The sequence below is a fragment of the Aethalodelphis obliquidens genome, unplaced genomic scaffold, assembly GCF_003676395.1.
Source record: "Aethalodelphis obliquidens isolate GAN/ISIS:26980383/991018 unplaced genomic scaffold, ASM367639v1 scaffold53, whole genome shotgun sequence".
Taxonomy (NCBI): domain Eukaryota; kingdom Metazoa; phylum Chordata; class Mammalia; order Artiodactyla; family Delphinidae; genus Aethalodelphis; species Aethalodelphis obliquidens.
Window position 1 is genome coordinate 13,189,649 of NW_020837997.1, and position 16,497 is coordinate 13,206,145.

At 64.5% G+C, this 16,497-nt stretch overlaps 1 protein-coding gene across 9 annotated transcripts in view; it reads left to right on the forward strand.

The window, feature by feature from the left end:
- SPPL2B (signal peptide peptidase like 2B) overlaps window positions 1–14,060 on the forward strand; it is a 55,885-nt gene extending 41,825 nt beyond the window's left edge. For 7 of the 9 annotated variants that reach the window (XM_027085680.1, XM_027085681.1, XM_027085682.1 and 4 more), the window contains 13 exons: window positions 2,704–2,823; window positions 3,386–3,568; window positions 4,016–4,105; window positions 4,686–4,825; window positions 5,389–5,531; window positions 5,701–5,797; window positions 6,628–6,744; window positions 8,472–8,553; window positions 9,248–9,322; window positions 9,406–9,468; window positions 9,554–9,653; window positions 10,007–10,084; window positions 12,424–14,060. In XM_027085680.1, coding sequence (XP_026941481.1) covers window positions 2,722–2,823; window positions 3,386–3,568; window positions 4,016–4,105; window positions 4,686–4,825; window positions 5,389–5,531; window positions 5,701–5,797; window positions 6,628–6,744; window positions 8,472–8,553; window positions 9,248–9,322; window positions 9,406–9,468; window positions 9,554–9,653; window positions 10,007–10,084; window positions 12,424–13,133 — 1,980 coding nt within the window. In that variant the 5' untranslated portion in view covers window positions 2,704–2,721 and the 3' untranslated portion in view covers window positions 13,134–14,060. Of the gene's footprint in view, window positions 1–2,703; window positions 2,824–3,385; window positions 3,569–4,015; window positions 4,106–4,685; window positions 4,826–5,388; window positions 5,532–5,700; window positions 5,798–6,627; window positions 6,745–8,471; window positions 8,554–9,247; window positions 9,323–9,405; window positions 9,469–9,553; window positions 9,654–10,006; window positions 10,085–11,473; window positions 11,702–12,423 lie in introns of all 9 variants that reach the window. The other 2 variants (XM_027085685.1, XM_027085686.1) reach the window with 2 other exon arrangements.
- The last annotated feature ends 2,437 nt before the right edge of the window (window positions 14,061–16,497 follow it).

The window sequence follows — 16,497 nt, forward strand, 5'->3', positions numbered from 1 at the left end:
CTGCCCCTTCACCCCTCCACTGCCCCCCTCCGCCTGCCCCTTCACCCTTCCACTGCCCCCTCCGCCTGCACATCTTTTTCTAAGCTTCCCAGGTCCTAATTAGCCCCTTCTAGAATTCACCAAGTCCTAGGAAGACTGCTCCCTGTCTGGACCCCTTAGCTTCTTTCAAAGTCCCGTGACATGGATGCTTTCACTGTCATCTTGAAGCATAGTTTCTCTAGGAGTTCCTGAGCTCGATATGATTGTGGCGCATCGGGAGGTAGCCTGTCCTCGGTAGCCCCAGCTGTTTCTCGTCCTCCAAACTGGGATGGGCTATGCTGGAACGGGGGGCACTCACAGCCCTGGGCCCTTTGGAGGAACTTCTCCTAGCCCTTTAACTCCCCGGGGAGGAGACCGTATTCACGGCGAGACTGTGTCCTCGGGTGTTTGATACAAGCCCAGGCTTATTTCTTAACAGAAAGCCAGTTGTGCACATTGTGAGGGGAGAGCTGTGAAGTGTGCCCTTGTGCTTCTCAGTGACTTTTTAAAAACAAATGCTTTTAGTCATTCCCATTTTATACAACCGACAGTTTTCACCAGCAACTCGGATCCCATAGACCAGGGGTCAGCAAACATTTTCCAAAGGGCCAGACAGTATTTGTGGCTTTTCAGGACACATAGCCTCTGTTGTAACTCCCAGGCTCCGCAGAGAGCAGCATATGCCGTACCCTACGTTCAGCAACCAGGCAGACATGTTACGATAAAACTTTATTGACAAACACAGAAGGTGGGCCGGATTCAGCCTGGGGGTTGAGGGATCACAGAACCCCTGCAGTGGCCCAAGGTGGGGGGCAGGGCAGGGCTGACCTGGGGTGGGGGCACAGGGCTGGGCACTGTACTTGGGGACAGCCTGGTGGGGAGAACCCGGAAGAGGGGGCTTCTCATCCTGCCTTTGGTCGAGGGAACGAGGTTGGCCAGGCAGGGGTGGGTGGGGAGGTCACCACACTTCCCTCCCTCGAGCGCTGGTGGCAGTGCCCACGTGCCCTGCAAACATGGCCTCACTGAGCACACCCCGCAGCCCATTCGGCTGTCGGCACCTCGCTCCAGGCGACAAACCAAAGCGCTGGGCAGGGGCAGTGGGGGCCCTGGTTCCTCTCCACGCCGCCAGCGGATGTGGATCAGTGGGGAGAAGCTCCTGGAGTGGCTGGGCCCCATTACACATTCACAGAGGGCCTGGCCTTCCGAGCTGGTCTGTGCCCCAGGCCTGCTGTTGGGGCCACGGCCCCTCGGGACCCCAGCTGAGTCGGAGCGCCGCCACCTGCACCTTGGGAAGGCCAGATGGGGGTGGGGATCTGTCCCCGCACAGACAGGCTACTGCCTGTTGTCACCGAGGGGTGCAGTCTCTGTCTCAGCCTCCAGGTGGTACAGAGGGATGGCCCCAGGAGCCGGAGTGTGCAGAGTTGGGGTCCAGTTGGACCTCTCCAGCTCCAAGAAGCCAAGGGGCTGGGGTGGGCCCAGGCCCCTGTGGGCGTGGCGTGGCCGGGCTCCCTGCTCAAGGCTCTCTCTGGGACCCGTCCTCCCTCCCAGGTCCCACAGCCCCAGGGAGCAGCCCAGACCAGGGCCAGACAGCGTGAGACCCGCTGGGGCTGAGGTCCTCGCGGGGGCTCCGTAGCCGAGCCCGGCCTATAGGAGGAAGCAGCCCCGGCAGGGACGCAGCGGTCCAGGCGGGAGGGGACGAGCAGGCAGTGGGGACCCTCGTGTGCGATACTGGATTCCCATGTAGGTAAAGCCGCTCCCAGGTCCTGACCACCCGCTGCCCTCAGCGGAGGGGCTGGAGTTCCAAGGACTCGGGGGCCTGCGCCTCTACCTCACTCTGGATTCACACTCGGAGCAAAGGCCCCGGTGGCCCGTGTGCCCAGCCCGCCCTGTCCTCCGCAGTCAGCCGGCCCTCGACCTTGCTCCGTGTCAGAGCGGGCGGGGTCCACGTGGACTCTGTGGGACCCTCCACAAGCAGCCTGCTGCCTGGCGGGCCTGCGCAGGAGGAACTTGAGGCCTTGTCGTCCTCCTGGGAGTAGTGGGCCAGGAAGCCGGGCACTTCTGCTGCCCGTGCCCATCGGGAGCGCTGCTGTACTTGCTCGGGACGTGCTGGGGAGGAGGTTCTGTCAGCTGCCTGGGCCCTGCTGGGGTCGTGGGGACGCCACCTGTCATGAAGGGCCCTCTGCCCAGAGCAGCCCTGCCTCTCGCACCGTCCACTTGCCACGCGTTTGGGCAGGGAAGGTCAAGGTTCTGACCCAGGGGTTCCCACCGGCCTGTGGCCCAGCAGGTGCTGGTCACGTGACCCGGGCTCCGCCGCCCCATTTCTGCCCTGAGCCTGCTGGCCTCGCTGGGTGGGGGCCTGTCGGGGAGCCTGGAACCTGCTGGGCCACCGCTGACTCCCCATCCCCTTCTTGCCTTATGGCAGTGGCGTGGGGCTCTCGTTCTCCCTGTAGTCCCAGGAGGACTCCCCCATTCCTGCCACTGGAGCCACAGGGAGGGGACCTGACACAGCCAATGTCAGTGCCCAGGTCTCCCTTGAGGAGGCTCGGCCCTGCCCTCCTCATCGTGTCCCCCCCTAAGATGTGACAGTCGTATCCCATCTGTGCTGTCGGAGCGAGGGACCACCCAAGCCAGGTCGTGCCGTGGGCCGGCCCTGTGTCGGCTCTCTGACTGCTGCCCCCTGTCCAGGTGGCCTGTGAGTACGGCATGGTGCACGTGGTGTCCGAGACCGGGGGCCCCAAAGGCAAAGACTACTGCATCCTCTACAACCCGCAGTGGGCCCACCTGCCGCTCGACCTCAGCAAAGCAGTGAGTACCGGCCAGCGCGGGAGCCCCCTCCCAACGCAGGGTCTTGTCTGTCTTGCTTGCTGCCCTCCCCCCACTCCTCCCCTGGGTCTCCCGAGGGCCTCTGGAGGACGGGTCTTGCAGAGAGCCGTTGAGGATGGAGGAAGGGCCTGTGCCCGGCCCCGTCTTTGGGGTAGCCCGGATGCTCTGCTCCCTGCTCTGGTCTCACTCGTCCCAGAGGGACTCAGGGTGCCCAGTTCCTGGCTTGGCGGGTGGAACGAAGGCCAGCACTCCCGCCCGCACCTTGTGCTGTTTGTGACGGGCTCGAGAGAGGCGGGGAGGGTTCCTGAGCACACGCCGCCCTGTACCCCTCTCGTCTGCCTTGTGCTCGGGGTGGGTGTGCACACACGCTTGTGCACGTGCGTGTGTGTGCGCACGCGTGTGTGGGGCTGAGACCATGTGGGCTTGAGGTGAGGCTGCGTAGGGGCGGTGGTCGCCGCAGTGGCCTCCGCTGACCTGTCTCCCCGAGGATGCTGCGCGCCCTGGCTCCCCTGGAGCGTCTCACGTGAAGGCCGCCCTCCTGCAGTCTCTTCTGCAGGTGCGGGACTGGACGACCTCCGTGCTCTGCTCTCCGGCCGACCTCCCTGCCAAAGGCTTCAGTAACCAGATCCCCCTGGTGGCGCGGGGGAACTGCACCTTCTACGAGAAAGTGCGGCTGGCCCAGGGCAGCGGGGCGCGTGGGCTGCTCATCATCAGCAAGGAGACGCTGGTGCGGCCGCCGGGCCCCTCCTGGGCAGCCGGGGGCCCTGGGGGGCGGGAGTTTCCTACTTGTGGCCTCGGAGGGGCCCTGTCCCAGGACGGTACTGGACAAGGCCTGGGGCGGAGCTCTGGGCCGCTGCCTGAGGAGCAGGTGGTGTGGGCCACGTGCCACCCTCTCCCTCAGGCCCTTCAGGGCAGACCAGCGTCACCCAAGCCCAGGGTTGAGAGGGAAGGGGAGCTTGCCCTCCCCCAGAGGGAGGGGCCGAGCCTGCAGGCCTGCCCTCAAGGCAGTGTGACCCTCCCACCTGACACACACACACACACACACACACACACACACACACACACACACACACGCAGGACTCCTCCATCCCCTCCCCTCCCCCTCGGGGAGAGCTGCCCCGCCCTGGGTGGGCCTTGCTAAGCCATCCAGCCGCCCTCTCCCCCTCTCCCCCAGGTCCCCCCAGGAGGCAACAAGACGCAGTACGACGAGATCGGCATTCCCGTGGCCCTGCTCAGCTACAAAGACATGCTGGACATTTTCGAGGTAGGCTCGTCCCCCGCCCTGTCTGCAGCTGGGCCCAGTGCCTGAGGAGACGGTGTGCCCGCAGTGCTGTGAACGTCAGGAATGGAGACCCCAGCCCTCCCCCATGCCAGAGACCCTGCGTGTCGCCCCCTGCTCAGGCCTGCCCGGCCCCTCACCCGGCCCGGCCCTGTCTGGCCAGAGGCTGGTGCGTCTTTGATTTGGGGAGCCGGGTCCCGAGCAGGCGAGCTGCAGCACACAGTGACATGGGGATAGCCAGGTTCCCCACTGCAGGCTTCGCGTCCCCCAAGGGACCCACCGGCCGTCTCCGGGCCGCTTCCCAGGCCACGCCCACCCTCGTTCACTCATGCTTGTCTGGGGGCGGGGTCTGTGTTCCCACACACGCGCGGTCCTGTCACCCACCTTGTGTGAAGCTCATCCCGGCAGAGCCCGCTTCTCTGGGGTCAGGAGTACCGCGTGAGGGCGTGGGGTGAGGCGGGATCTCCCGGCCCCCGGCTCCTCGAGTGGGCCAGCCTCGGCCCTCTGGGTGGCGAGGGGACGGGTGGGCCCCCCGACCTTAGCTCTCTTGTGTTCCCTGAGGCAGACTTTCGGCCGGGTGGTACGGGCAGCACTGTACGCCCCCAAGGAGCCCATGCTGGACTACAACATGGTCATCATCTTCATCATGGCTGTGGGCACCGTTGCCCTCGGGGGCTACTGGGCCGGGAGCCGGGACGTGAGGAAGTGAGTGGCCCGCGCGTGTGCGTGCGTCCCGGATGGGCGGCCGTAATGCTGGGCAAGTAACCACGAGAGTCCGCATGCCCAGAGAGCCTTCTGGAAAACAGCTGCTACAAACACCCAGGAGACCCGTTGAAAGCCCCGAGGGCCCCGCTCCCCACGATTCTGTCCTGCCCTCAGGGTTCCCGGCCCGGGCCCAGCCTGGCGGGGGCATCCACGGGAGACCTCGCCCCGGCCGTCCAGGGAAGGGCGGTGGTGGGGTTGGTACAGGGCCAGGGTCCAGGGTGGCCCCCATGCGGCCACCACAGCTGGGCCCTGGGGACCGGAGCCCCACCTCCGGCAGGACTGGCTCCGTCGGGGGGGACCCCAGGTACACATGGTGGGTGGGGACGGGGGACTGGCCGACGGGGCAGGTGATGGTGGTCACCTCCGGGCAAGCTGTCCCTCAGCCTGTCCAGACCCCTTGTGTCAGGCTGCCCCTGCCTGTCCTTCCCCATGTCTGTGGCCCTCGGCCCCCGGGAGCGGTGCTGGCCGGTAGGGCGTCCCCCAGCCCGTTCTTGTCTTTCAAGGAGGTACATGAAACACAAGCGGGACGACGGGCCCGAGAAGCACGAGGACGAGGCTGTGGACGTGACGCCCGTCATGATCTGCGTGTTTGTGGTCATGTGCTGCTCCATGCTGGTGCTGCTCTACCACTTCTACGACCAGCTCGGTGGGTGCCCGGCCCCGGCTCTCAGGGCGGCGGGGGAGGGGGGAGTCCAGGGGCCTCGCCAGGAGGGGCCTGGGGCTACCCCTTCCTTCCCTTGGGGCGGTCACCCTGCCAGGGAGTGCGGCACAGAGCCGTCCTTCAGGCTCCCCTCACCGCCCGCCCCGCCCCGCAGTCTACGTCATCATCGGCATCTTCTGCCTGGCCTCCTCCACGGGCCTCTACAGCTGCCTGTCACCGCTCCTCCAGAGGCTGCCGTTCTGCAGATGCAGGTGAGCCCCCGGGCGACCCCCACCTGGCCCTGCTCGCGGGGGTCCCCCTCTGCTGCCTTGTGGCCCGTCCGCTCCCACCTCCCGTTACCCGGCCCCCGGAGGCTCCACAGCTTTGCTGAGGCCGAGGACCCTTGCCCTCCGGAGCCCTCGGTCAGTCTGGCACGGTGCAGGCATTACAGCAGGTGCCCACTCCGTGCTGGCTGGGGGCTCACGGGCCCCACCTCCAGCCCCTGGGTGGGCCTCCCGTTCTGGCTCAGGGCCTGTGGGATCCCTCGGGGGACGTCGGCTGGGGGCAGCAGGCGGGCGGCGCTGCTGATCCAGGCTCCGAAGGTTCTCTGCGGTCAGGGGTCTGGTCTGCTTGTTGTGGAGCAGGTGGGAAACGGAAGGGTTTAGACGAGGTCCAACGGGGTCAGGAAGCTTGGCTCAGGGGGCTTGGGGGAGGGCCTGGAGCAGGGAGGGCTGTGCGAGAGGGGTCACAGCACCCGACGAGGGCTCCTGCGGGTGGGGTCGGCTTAGCGACTGGCTGAGGTCCGGCCGCTTCCCCCAAGGCCCTGCCCCTGCCCACTCTGCCCTGCCCTGCCCTGCCCTTGGGAGCCTCCCTTCTAGAAATAAAAGGTGAGGGATGGTGAGTTTAACAGATAAGGTAAAGTAGAGGAAGGGACAGGGCCAGGGGTGGCCCTTGGGAGCAGAGCCCGGCGGACAGAAGGAGGACAGATGGGGAGGCCACGGGCTTTTGGGCAGGAGTTGAGCTGACCCTCCGGGTGCTGGGCAGAGGCAGGGCTGTGAGGGTCAGAGGCCGCTGATCTCTCCACCTGCCTGCCTGCCCTCAGGGTCCCTGACAACAGCCTGCCCTACTTCCACAAGCGCCCTCAGGTCCGCATGCTGCTCCTGGCGCTGCTGTGCGTGGCCGTCAGTGTGGTGTGGGGCGTCTTCCGGAACGAGGACCAGTGAGTGCAGTCCTGGAGGCCCTGCTGGGGGTGGGTGCAGCTGTCCTCGGGTGCTCTGACCTCCCTGCGACTCCCCGAGCCCTCCGCTCGGGGCGCCTGGAGCTGGGCCAGCTCCCGGTTATGAAAGGCTCTCCTGTCAGTGCTCTGGACGCAGTGGCCGCACGCTGTCCAGGCCTGGCCCTGTCTGCCCTGTGGCTTGTCCGGTGCCCCGGGATCTGCGATCGCAATCTGGGCGTGAGATGCCGCCGGCACTGCTGCCCGGGCGCCGAGCCGTGTGCTCCGGGGCAGCCTGGACGTGGCCTGGCGCCGCTCGGCCGCTGCTCCGTTGTGGTGCCCGCCCGCCTGCTCAGCTAGCTCTGCTTCTCCCAACACCCGCCCCCCCGGGGGGCCTCCCCCGCGAGGCAGCGCGCCACCGCCTGCCGTCACTGACACCATCTGGCGCTCTCTCTGAGCTTCTCCCGGGGCAGTTAAACGCTCTTGGCTGTGCTGCTGTTTGGAGCTATAACAGATTTAACTGGCAGAAGGAAAGCATGAAAATATTTTGAGTCCTTTGTACACAAAGAGAATAGGGACGCTCACGGTTAAATCCAAGCCAGGAGGCTTGCTCCTTCGCATAAAAGTAGAACAGGCCATGGCTTCCGCCATGTCTGGGCGCCCATGTGGCCTTGGTGAACCTTCTCTGTTCTCACCAGCGCCCTGGCCCAGAGAGGTTCTCATCGTGCGCTCAGATGAAGCTCTGATGAGTAACTTGAGGGGCAGGGAGGACGGGGCCGGCTGTGGGGCCATTTCCCAGCGGGGAGCCTCATCACACGCGGGCTTCATCACACAACTTTGACTTCCCAATTCGGAAGTGGCCCCGCAAGGGTGGCGCCCTGCTTCCCAGGACTCCAGATGATGTCCTCAGGGCCCCAAGTCCCTATTTCCTCAGAGAGTGTGGGGCATTTGGCTGGGTGGGTACAAGTTTTGCTTTTCTAGATTTTTTTTTTTTTTCGTGGTACGCGGGCCTCTCACTGTTGTGGCCTCTCCAGTTGCGGAGCACAGGCTCTGGACGTGCAGGCTCAGCGTCCATGGCTCACGGGCCTAGCCGCTCTGCGGCATGTGGGATCTTCCAGGACCGGGGCACGAACCCGCGTCCCCTGCATCAGCAGGCGGACTCTCAACCACTGCGCCACCAGGGAAGCCCTGCTTTTCTAAATTTTTTAAAAGATATTTTTGAGGGACTTCCCTGGCGGTCCAGTGGTTAGGACTCCACGCTGTCACTGCCGAGGGCCCAGGTTCCATCTCTAGTAGGGGAGCTCGGATCCCACAAGCCCCGCGGCACAGCCAAGGAAAAAAAAAATTTTTTTTTTTTTAAAGAAATTTGAATCCGCTGGATACATGGTCCCCCCTCACCCTGCACCCCCTGCCCCGGGCTGTGATCTGGGTGGGAGAGCCGCTGCTGCAGAGGGACAGAGGCCCTGGCACGCGCCTGCATTTCTCTGGCCGTGGCGTCAGGGTTGGGGGGTCGGTTCACCCCCTGCTCCTACCAGCCATTGCTGCCCCTCCTGTCCCCCCACGGGCCTCAGGACGTCGGCCGCTGCCTTTGTCTGCATAAGGGCCTCCGCGGCTGTCTGGGCTCATCTGGGCGGCTTGGACTTGGCGCTGAGGCTTCCAGGGCGGGGGAGGGGCCTGGCAGGCGGAGGTTCTTGGTGGAGGCCCCGCCCAAGGGTGGCTGCGCTGCCTTCCAGGTGGGCTTGGATCCTTCAGGACGCGCTGGGCATTGCCTTCTGCCTCTACACCTTGAAAACCATCCGCCTCCCCACGTTCAAGGTGAGGGCCCCTCGGGGTGGTGGGGGTGCTCTGCGGACGAGGGGACGGGGTCTCTTCGTGCAGCCCTGCCCAGGGCCTTCCACTCTTGAGCCTGGCCCTGTGTGGGCCGTGTGGTCTTGGCTTATACGTCCCTCTGGCCACCCTCCTGGGGATGGGGCTTAAGGATCAGTGCAGAGTTGTCTCACGGCGTGGCGGCAGCGTCTGTGACCGCTGGCCGAGGGAACACCCGGGCGGGCGCGCGGAGCAGGGCCGCCTCCTTGCTGGTGAGGTGAACAGAGGAGGGAAAACCAGGTGAAACCAAGGGGGCAGAAGCACAGGGCTCGGGCCGGGACCCTGGGCCAAGGCCCAACCCCAGCAGGAGGAACCTAGAAACACACAGGCAAACGTGAAGCCGGGCGTCACCTGCCCAGACCCGTAGCTGGCTGGTTGCGGCTGTGTCTCTCTCAAGCGTCCCATCAGAAAGTCGCCCTCCCTGAGCCTCGGGCCTGACATTGCCTCCAGGGCACCGAAGGTCAGGCTGCCCGTGCTCAGACTTTGTCCTAAAGGCTTCGTCCCCACAGGGAAACTCTGAGCCTTGGGAGAGGCAGGGACACGTCCCGGAGTGTCTGTGCGTCTGGGACCCTGGGCAGGGTGGGGTGGAGGGCAGGGCCGGTGGAGGTCCCCGAGCACAGCCCTCAGGACGCCCCGTTCCCAGGCCTGCACGCTGCTGCTGCTGGTGCTGTTCATCTACGACGTGTTCTTCGTGTTCATCACGCCCTTCCTGACCAAGGTGGGCTCTGGGCCCCGCCCCCCCCCCCCCCCCCCGCCCTGGCCCCCGCGTTCCCCCGTCTGACGCAGTCCCCCTTCTCTTAGAGTGGGAACAGCATCATGGTGGAGGTGGCAACCGGGCCGTCAGACTCGGCCACCCACGAGAAGGTATGTGGTGCCCGCGGCCGAGGTGCTGAGCAAGCGGAGTGAGCGCGGGCTGGCGGGTCCTGGACACGCTGCCCCCTCTCCCCAGCTCCCCATGGTGCTGAAGGTGCCCAGACTCAACGCCTCGCCGCTGGCCCTGTGTGACCGGCCCTTCTCCCTCCTGGGCTTCGGGGACATCCTGGTCCCAGGTACTGGGGCCGGGCTTTGGCGGCCCGGGTGCCCTTGGGGGTGTCAGGCCACAGGGGCTGGTGGGCAGAGGCAGAGCTGAGCCAGTGGGGCCTGGGGGCCAGGGAGGTGGTCCCCCGGAAGCGTTGTCCCAGCCGTACTGCCCCCAGGGTCCCCCTCCGGGCCCCTCCCCCCACCAGGCAGCCTCTGAGCTGGGGTTTGCGCTCGCTGGAGGTCTGGTTACCTGCCAGGAGTCGAGGGTGGCGCCGGGCCAGCTCCCTCCTGAGCTGGGAGGAACGCACGGTGCCTCCGGGGGAACCCCCGGTGCCTGGCCGGGGCTGCGGCCCGGCCTCTGCCCATGGCCTCTCTCCCACAGGGCTGCTCGTGGCCTACTGCCACCGCTTCGACATCCAGGTGCAGTCCTCCAGGGTCTACTTCGTGGCCTGCACCATCGGTAAGCCCGCTGCCCCGGGGGCTCAGCCGTGCCCCGTCCTCTGCCGCGGGGTGGTAGGGGACAGGCCTGTGCCCGCGTCACAGGCCTCCTTGTCACTTTCCATGGTGGTCGTTGTTTCTCTTTTCTTTGGTCTTCTTTGTCTTTCTCTTTTTTCCTTTGTCTTCTATTTCCTTTGTTACTAAAGCCATTTACACCAAAGGGATGTTTTCTCATTTTCTGTTGAGTCCAATCATTTCTAAAAATGTCCAAACCAGTTCTCTTGTCCTGCTGGGTCAGCTCTTCAGGACGAGCAGGGGTGCAGAGCGCACAGGCCCCACCAGCCGACACGGGTGAGGGGAGGCCCCGCCATGGCCCCCAGCAGTGCCAGGCGGACGCAGGCTGGCCTTCCCGGCGTACTTTGGGCCGTTGGCGTCTGGGTTCCTGAAGGCCCAGACACGTGCTCCCCGCCCCTGCCGCCTGGGTTCACACTCCATGATTAGCTCGTCCAGATGCGCCTGCAGAGCTTTTCTCCGTGTGAACCACAGTTTGTCAAATTGTTCTGTAGTTCCCGTCACTGAAATCCTGTAGTTGGCTCGGTTGAATCACTTCTTTAGGACAGGTGGCTAGTCCACAGCCGATAAGCGGGAACTCTCCCTGCACAAGCCTATCGCTTGGAAACATGGAGGTAAGGGGCAGGGCAGGCAGCCCGAGCAGACGCAGGTGCTGGAGACGGGGCTCTTTGCCTCGGAGGGGATGTGCCAGTAAATGGTGTCTTTCTTTGTAACTCTTCACCTGGGAGTAATTGCACGTGTACGGTTGCAAGGTTAGTACAGTGAGCCCCACGCCGCTGCACTCAGGCCGACCCCTCTAACTCCTCGTGTGTGCTGTGTTGTATGTCCGTCCCTGTGCTCTACGTGCGCGGGGGTCTTCATACGTTGGACTCACATCCCTAAATAACACACGCTGTTTTATGCTGAACGGGGAGCAGGAAATGCGGACGCTTCTCACCCCTCAGTGCTTTCATGCGGTCACAACTCAGTTATGAAAGGTCTGATTTCCTAATTCTGTACCTACGTTACTTCAGTTCAAATTATTTTTCTAACTAGAGGCTTACAAAAATGAGCTATTGGGGCACCTCTGCGGCTCCTCCAGCCGCTCCCGGGACGCCAGGCCTTCCCATGGCGGCCGCCCGCTTCCTCTCCCCAGTCTGGCGGCTGGGCCCTCGTTCCCTCCTCTTTCCCTGCTGACCCCTGTGTGCACTCTCGCCTGCCAGCGTCCGGGAAGGTGTGGGTGGGGAGGACCCGCTGGCCACGGCCCTGGCGCGAGCTCTGCCTCTCCTGCCCCTGTGAGCAGTGGGTGGTGAGCTTGGGACCGGCCAGGGTAACGTGCTGCCTGTCTCTGCTTCCGCAGCCTACGGCATCGGTCTCCTGGTGACGTTCATGGCGCTGGCCCTCATGCAGCGCGGCCAGCCTGCCCTCCTCTACCTGGTGCCCTGCACGCTCGTCACCAGCTGCGCCCTGGCGCTCTGGCGCAGGGAGCTGGGCATGTTCTGGACGGGCAGCGGCTTTGCGGTGAATACCAGTTTGCTATGAATGTCTGCGACAAATAATAGCCTAATAAGCCCTAACTAGAGTTAAAGTTGAGTAAGACCTCCTAGCGCTACAACTAAACCCCGCAGCCCGTGTCCGGTCTCTGGAAGGTTTTGCTTTGGGTGTGGTGCTCCCGTGGCTGCAGGGCGGGGAGGGGTACATGTGCTCGTGGTGTGGCTCGGGGTGATGCTGCTGCCCTGCTGCTAACCCTAACCCTAACCCATTTGGTTGGATTGGTTGGACTTGGGGTTCCAGCTGCTTCTGCCACGGGCAGGGGGTGGGCCGGGCCTTGTTCTTGTCTGAAACTGAAGAGGAAAGGGACAGAGGCCACTCCCCGTGCAGCGCAGGGTGACTGCTGTATCCCTGCAACTCAAGGGCATTCCGGGCCTGCGGGGTCTCTAGCGGGCCCTGTTAGGAGACCCGTCCTGCCCTGATGGGGGCTCTGAGCGCTTCCGGTGTGTGTGTAACTTGTTCGCATAGATGTGAACACGCTTTACATGTGGTGTGACTGTTGTGACCCGGTGAGTCGGGAAGGCTTCCTGGGCTCAGTGCCCCCGTCCCCAAAGGTCTCCCTCCCGGCGGGCGTTGGCTTTGCTACAGAGCGGGTGGATTGGTTCTGGAAGGTTCTGGAGGGAGAGCAGGCCAGAGAAGGCAGGGTGGGGCCCTCCTGGGGCCCTGATGCGGTGCTGGTGCCAGTTGGCGAGCGCGGCTCCTTCCTGGGTCCGGAGCGCCCCCGCGGCTCCACCAACCCGGGCCTCCTCCCTCCCTCAGAAGGACCTACCTCAGTCGCCGTGGGCGCCAGCCTCTGCCGACGGCCCGCAGCCCCAGGCGGACTCCGACGCCGCCCCCTCCCAGCAGCCTCCCGGCCCAGAAGCGGCCCCGTCCCCTCCGCCCGCGGAGCAGCCCCCAGAGTCGTCGGCTCCCGAAGAGAGCGGGGCCGGCGCGCCCCCCCAGGAGCCCGAGAGTCCGGCAGGCCTCGGCCCCGGCCCCTCGGCCTAGGGGAGGGCGCAGACTCGGCCCCCGCGCCCCGGGACTGGACCCGCGCGGCCCCCAACTTGGTGCTCTGGCCTGGCCGATGCACACGTCCTGCTCCAGCCCGGCCACACCCCGGACCCCAGCCCTGCTCCGAGCTCGCGTGGCTGCCAAGCCCCCGGCCGGCTGAGGCCAACCCCGCGCGCGCGCCCCGCTTCCTGCGGCGGTGGTGCCCCGGGAAGGGCGGGGCCGTCACCTTCGCCGTTGGCCGCGGACACGCCCAGTTTGGTGCTTGCCCTGCTGCTGCTTCCCTTCGGGTCCGGGCCGGGAGAGGGCGGGTCTCTGGCTCCTGGTGGAGGGGCGCCTTTGCCCAGCAGGGCCCCCAGGGGTTTGGACTGGACGTCGCCGCAGCCTTGGGGGCCCGCGGTGAGCGCCGAGCCCTGCGCCCGGCCCGTCCATCGCCCGGAAGCGCCCAGCGCCTGTGGTCCAGCTCCTCCAAGTTTGAATAAACGGCCACGACTTTTTGAAATTCTGATAGTGTCGCCTCGTGGGGTGCGAGCCCTTCGGACTGCCTCTCTCGGGGGCGGGGCTGGTGCCAGGCCGGTGGCCCCATCTTGCCTTTCAGCTCAAGGGAACTCGGCTCCCACCCTCGCCACAGGCACCCGCACGCTCTCAGCACCCTATCCAGTGCACGCACCTCGGCCTCCAACTCCAGCACGGGGGACGGGGAGCTTCTGGAATGCGGGAGGATATTCTGGAACTGGCGTTATGTCTTCTACCTCACGGACAGGGTTCTCTGAACCTCACGACGGAGATGCCGCCGGCCCCCGTGTCACCGCCTGGCGACAGAGCCGGCGCCCGGACAGGCACCCGGGGCTGCTGATCGCCAGGGCCCCGGCCCGCTCCCCCCCCCACCCCCCCCAACACCCCGTCCGCGCCGCTGCGCTGCACACAGCAGGCGGGGGCGACCACGGTCCATTCCACACAATACCAGCGCCAGCCAGACTCACAGCCTCTCAGCCACGCCTCTCGAGGAAGAAACGATGTTTATTCCTAAAAAAAAACAGAAGGCGTCTCCCACCTGCTTCTGTGTGTTTCTCAAAAGAACAGGTGATCCGGTGGGAGGGCGGGGCTGGAGCAGCTGGACCTGCCCAGCCCCACGGGAGCCCCTGGCCTTAGAGGCCGGGACCAGGACGCAGCCACGGGGCAGCCTTGGGGGAAGGCCCGAGCGGACCTCCGCCCTCCCTCTAGGGACTGCGCCTTCCTCTAAGCCATTTTGTACGTCGGTAAAGAGCGCGGAATCTCTTTTTTCTGTTTTGTTGGTTTGACAAACGTCAAAGAAATCAAAGGAGGATGTTAGTTCCTGAAGTTTCAGTTTGCAGTTTTTGCCTTGCTTCTGTTTGAATCTTATAATTAAACACAGCTTTTGATACTTATGGCTGGGTCTTTGCCTTTTCTGTGCTGCAGTGAGCCGGGGCTGGGGGGCGGGGCTCGGGGGCGTTGTGGGGAAGCCCTCGGTGGGCCGGCCGGGCTGGGCCCCGGTGGCCTTCAGCCTGCGGAATTCCCGTGTGGATGGAGGTGTCCGGAGCACACCCACAGCCTGTGGCCGCTGGTGCCGCCCAAGTGGGGTTTCAGCTTTGCCGCCTGTGGCTACTTGTCCTTACTCGCGTGGGGTCCTCGTGAGGGGAGGGGAGGGTAGCGGAGCCTGCTGTTGGCTGTGTTTGGATACCGTTAGCTTGTCTGTGATGATCTAAGAACCACGGAGGGAGTCACCTGTAGCAGGGCCTGCGGACTTTCTGTAAAGAGCCAGATGGTCAATGTTTGGGCCTTTTTGGGGCCACATGGTCACTGTCACAACCGGTCAACCCAGCTGTGTAGCCGGAAGCATCAGACAACGTGTAAGCAGACAGGCGTGACTGTGGCCAAAAACTTGGTGGACACCAAAATGTGCATTGGTGTCATTTTCACAGGTCACAAAATACTCTCATTTACAACAATTCAAAAATGGAAAGCCGTTGCTTAGCAAACAGCTGAGCAAAAACAGGTGGTGGCCCCAGCCATCAGACCCCGGCCTGCAGGAGCGCAGGTGGTAAGGACTGCAGGCCGTGTGTGGGGCGGGGGCCCGTGTGCTGGCCTGTTTCAGCTTCACACACGGAGAGGTCGAGTCTCTGGGGCCAGCGCCTCCGGGCTCACGCCAGGCTGTGCCACTCGCCACATCACCATCAGCGTCTCGTGTTTGAGCTACAAACAGGACCAATGCTGTGAGCACAGTGATTTTTTTTTTTTTTTTTTAAAGAAGATGCTGGGGGGTAGGAGTTTATTTATTTATTTATTTTTGCTGTGTTGGGTCTTCGCTTCTGTGCAAGGGCTTTCTCTAGTTGTGGCAAGCAGGGGCCACTCTTCATCGCGGTGCGCGGGCCTCTCACTATCGCGCCCTCTCCTGTAGCGGAGCACAAGCTCCAGACGCGCAGGCTCAGTAGTTGTGGCTCATGGGCTTCCCAGGCCAGGGCTTGAACCCGTGTCCCCTGCATTAGCAGGCAGATTCTCAAACACTGCGCCACCAGGGAAGCCCCAGTGATTTTCTTTCACTAAGTAGACCAGATCTTATGCATTTCTCATTCATTCACCTGCTCATTCACCCACTGGTTCATTGCACGCCTGTGTGCCAGGCGTCGCTCAGGCCTGGGATGCCTGTGTGAGTCTGGGAAGGCAGCCCATCCGAGGGTCAGCACGGGAGAGGCCCCCGGCTCTGTCTTGGGGGGCAGGTAGCATGGAAGGTTGCTTGGAGGAGGTGACTGTCCAGCCAGAGGGACACTGGAGAGGCTGCCTTGGGCTCCGGTGGGGAGGTGAGAGGAGGTTAGGAGCTTGGCCGGGGAGAGGTGGGGATTGCCAGCCACGTGGGCAAGGCACTCACGGGGTGTCACCCTCAGGTGTTCTGAAGTTCTAGAAAGCCCTTCGGCTGGCCTCGGGGAGGGAGGACGGTGGCCCCCAGGAGCACGGGCTTAACGAATATTGTTGGTGATTGTGACCACGTACCACGCTGAGGTAAGTAGTCAGGAATGGGGACCCGGGGCCAGGTGTGTGGGAGCTCTCAGTACTGTCTTCACAACTTTTCCATAAGCCTGAAACTGTTCAAAAATTTAAATTTCATTTAATAAACTACCGTAGTTATTCGCATGCACACTCCTCCCGGCAAGCTGTCTCCCACCCTGAGCATCTGCTCCACCGGGCCCGGGCACCCCTCCCCTGCCCTGTGTCCCAGGTCACCTGACCACGTGGGCTCACCTGCCCAGGTCATGCCCTCCACCTGGACCTCACCGGCCTCCCGCAGCTTCCAGAAAGCCGAAGGGTCCAGAACCCGATCTCCCCACGGGGCTCCCGCGGCACCGCCCGCCCACTCCCTTCCCTCTGCTGATGGGACCCACCTGGGCTCCTGCGCAGGGCGACCCACACCCAGTTGTCCTTTCAGAGCCTCTGGGAGCTGGGAGCGGCCCGGATGAGTCCCAGGTGCGCAGGGGAAGGGGTGTAGTGGGGGGGCGGGCAGGGGAAGCTGGCGAAGGCGGTGCTGCCCGGGTGCGGGGGAGGGCGCCGCCCCCAGCCCCGGTTGATGCCCGGGTGGGGAGGAGGGCGGCTCCCCCACCCGGTGCCGCCCCCAGCCCCGCCCCATCCCTGAGCCTCTTGGAGTCCGGGTCGTTTGCGGAGGGAGCCGGGCCGCGGTGCAGCCTCGGGAGGAGCGCGGTGAGTCCGGGGTCCCCCGAAATGAGGCGGCAGCCCTCTCCCAGCGCCTCGGTTCGCCCGGCCCGTGCGGGAAACGCGTCGGACTGTGTAGACGCCCTCGGGGAGTGTGAGACCGTGTAGACACGGCCGGGCACC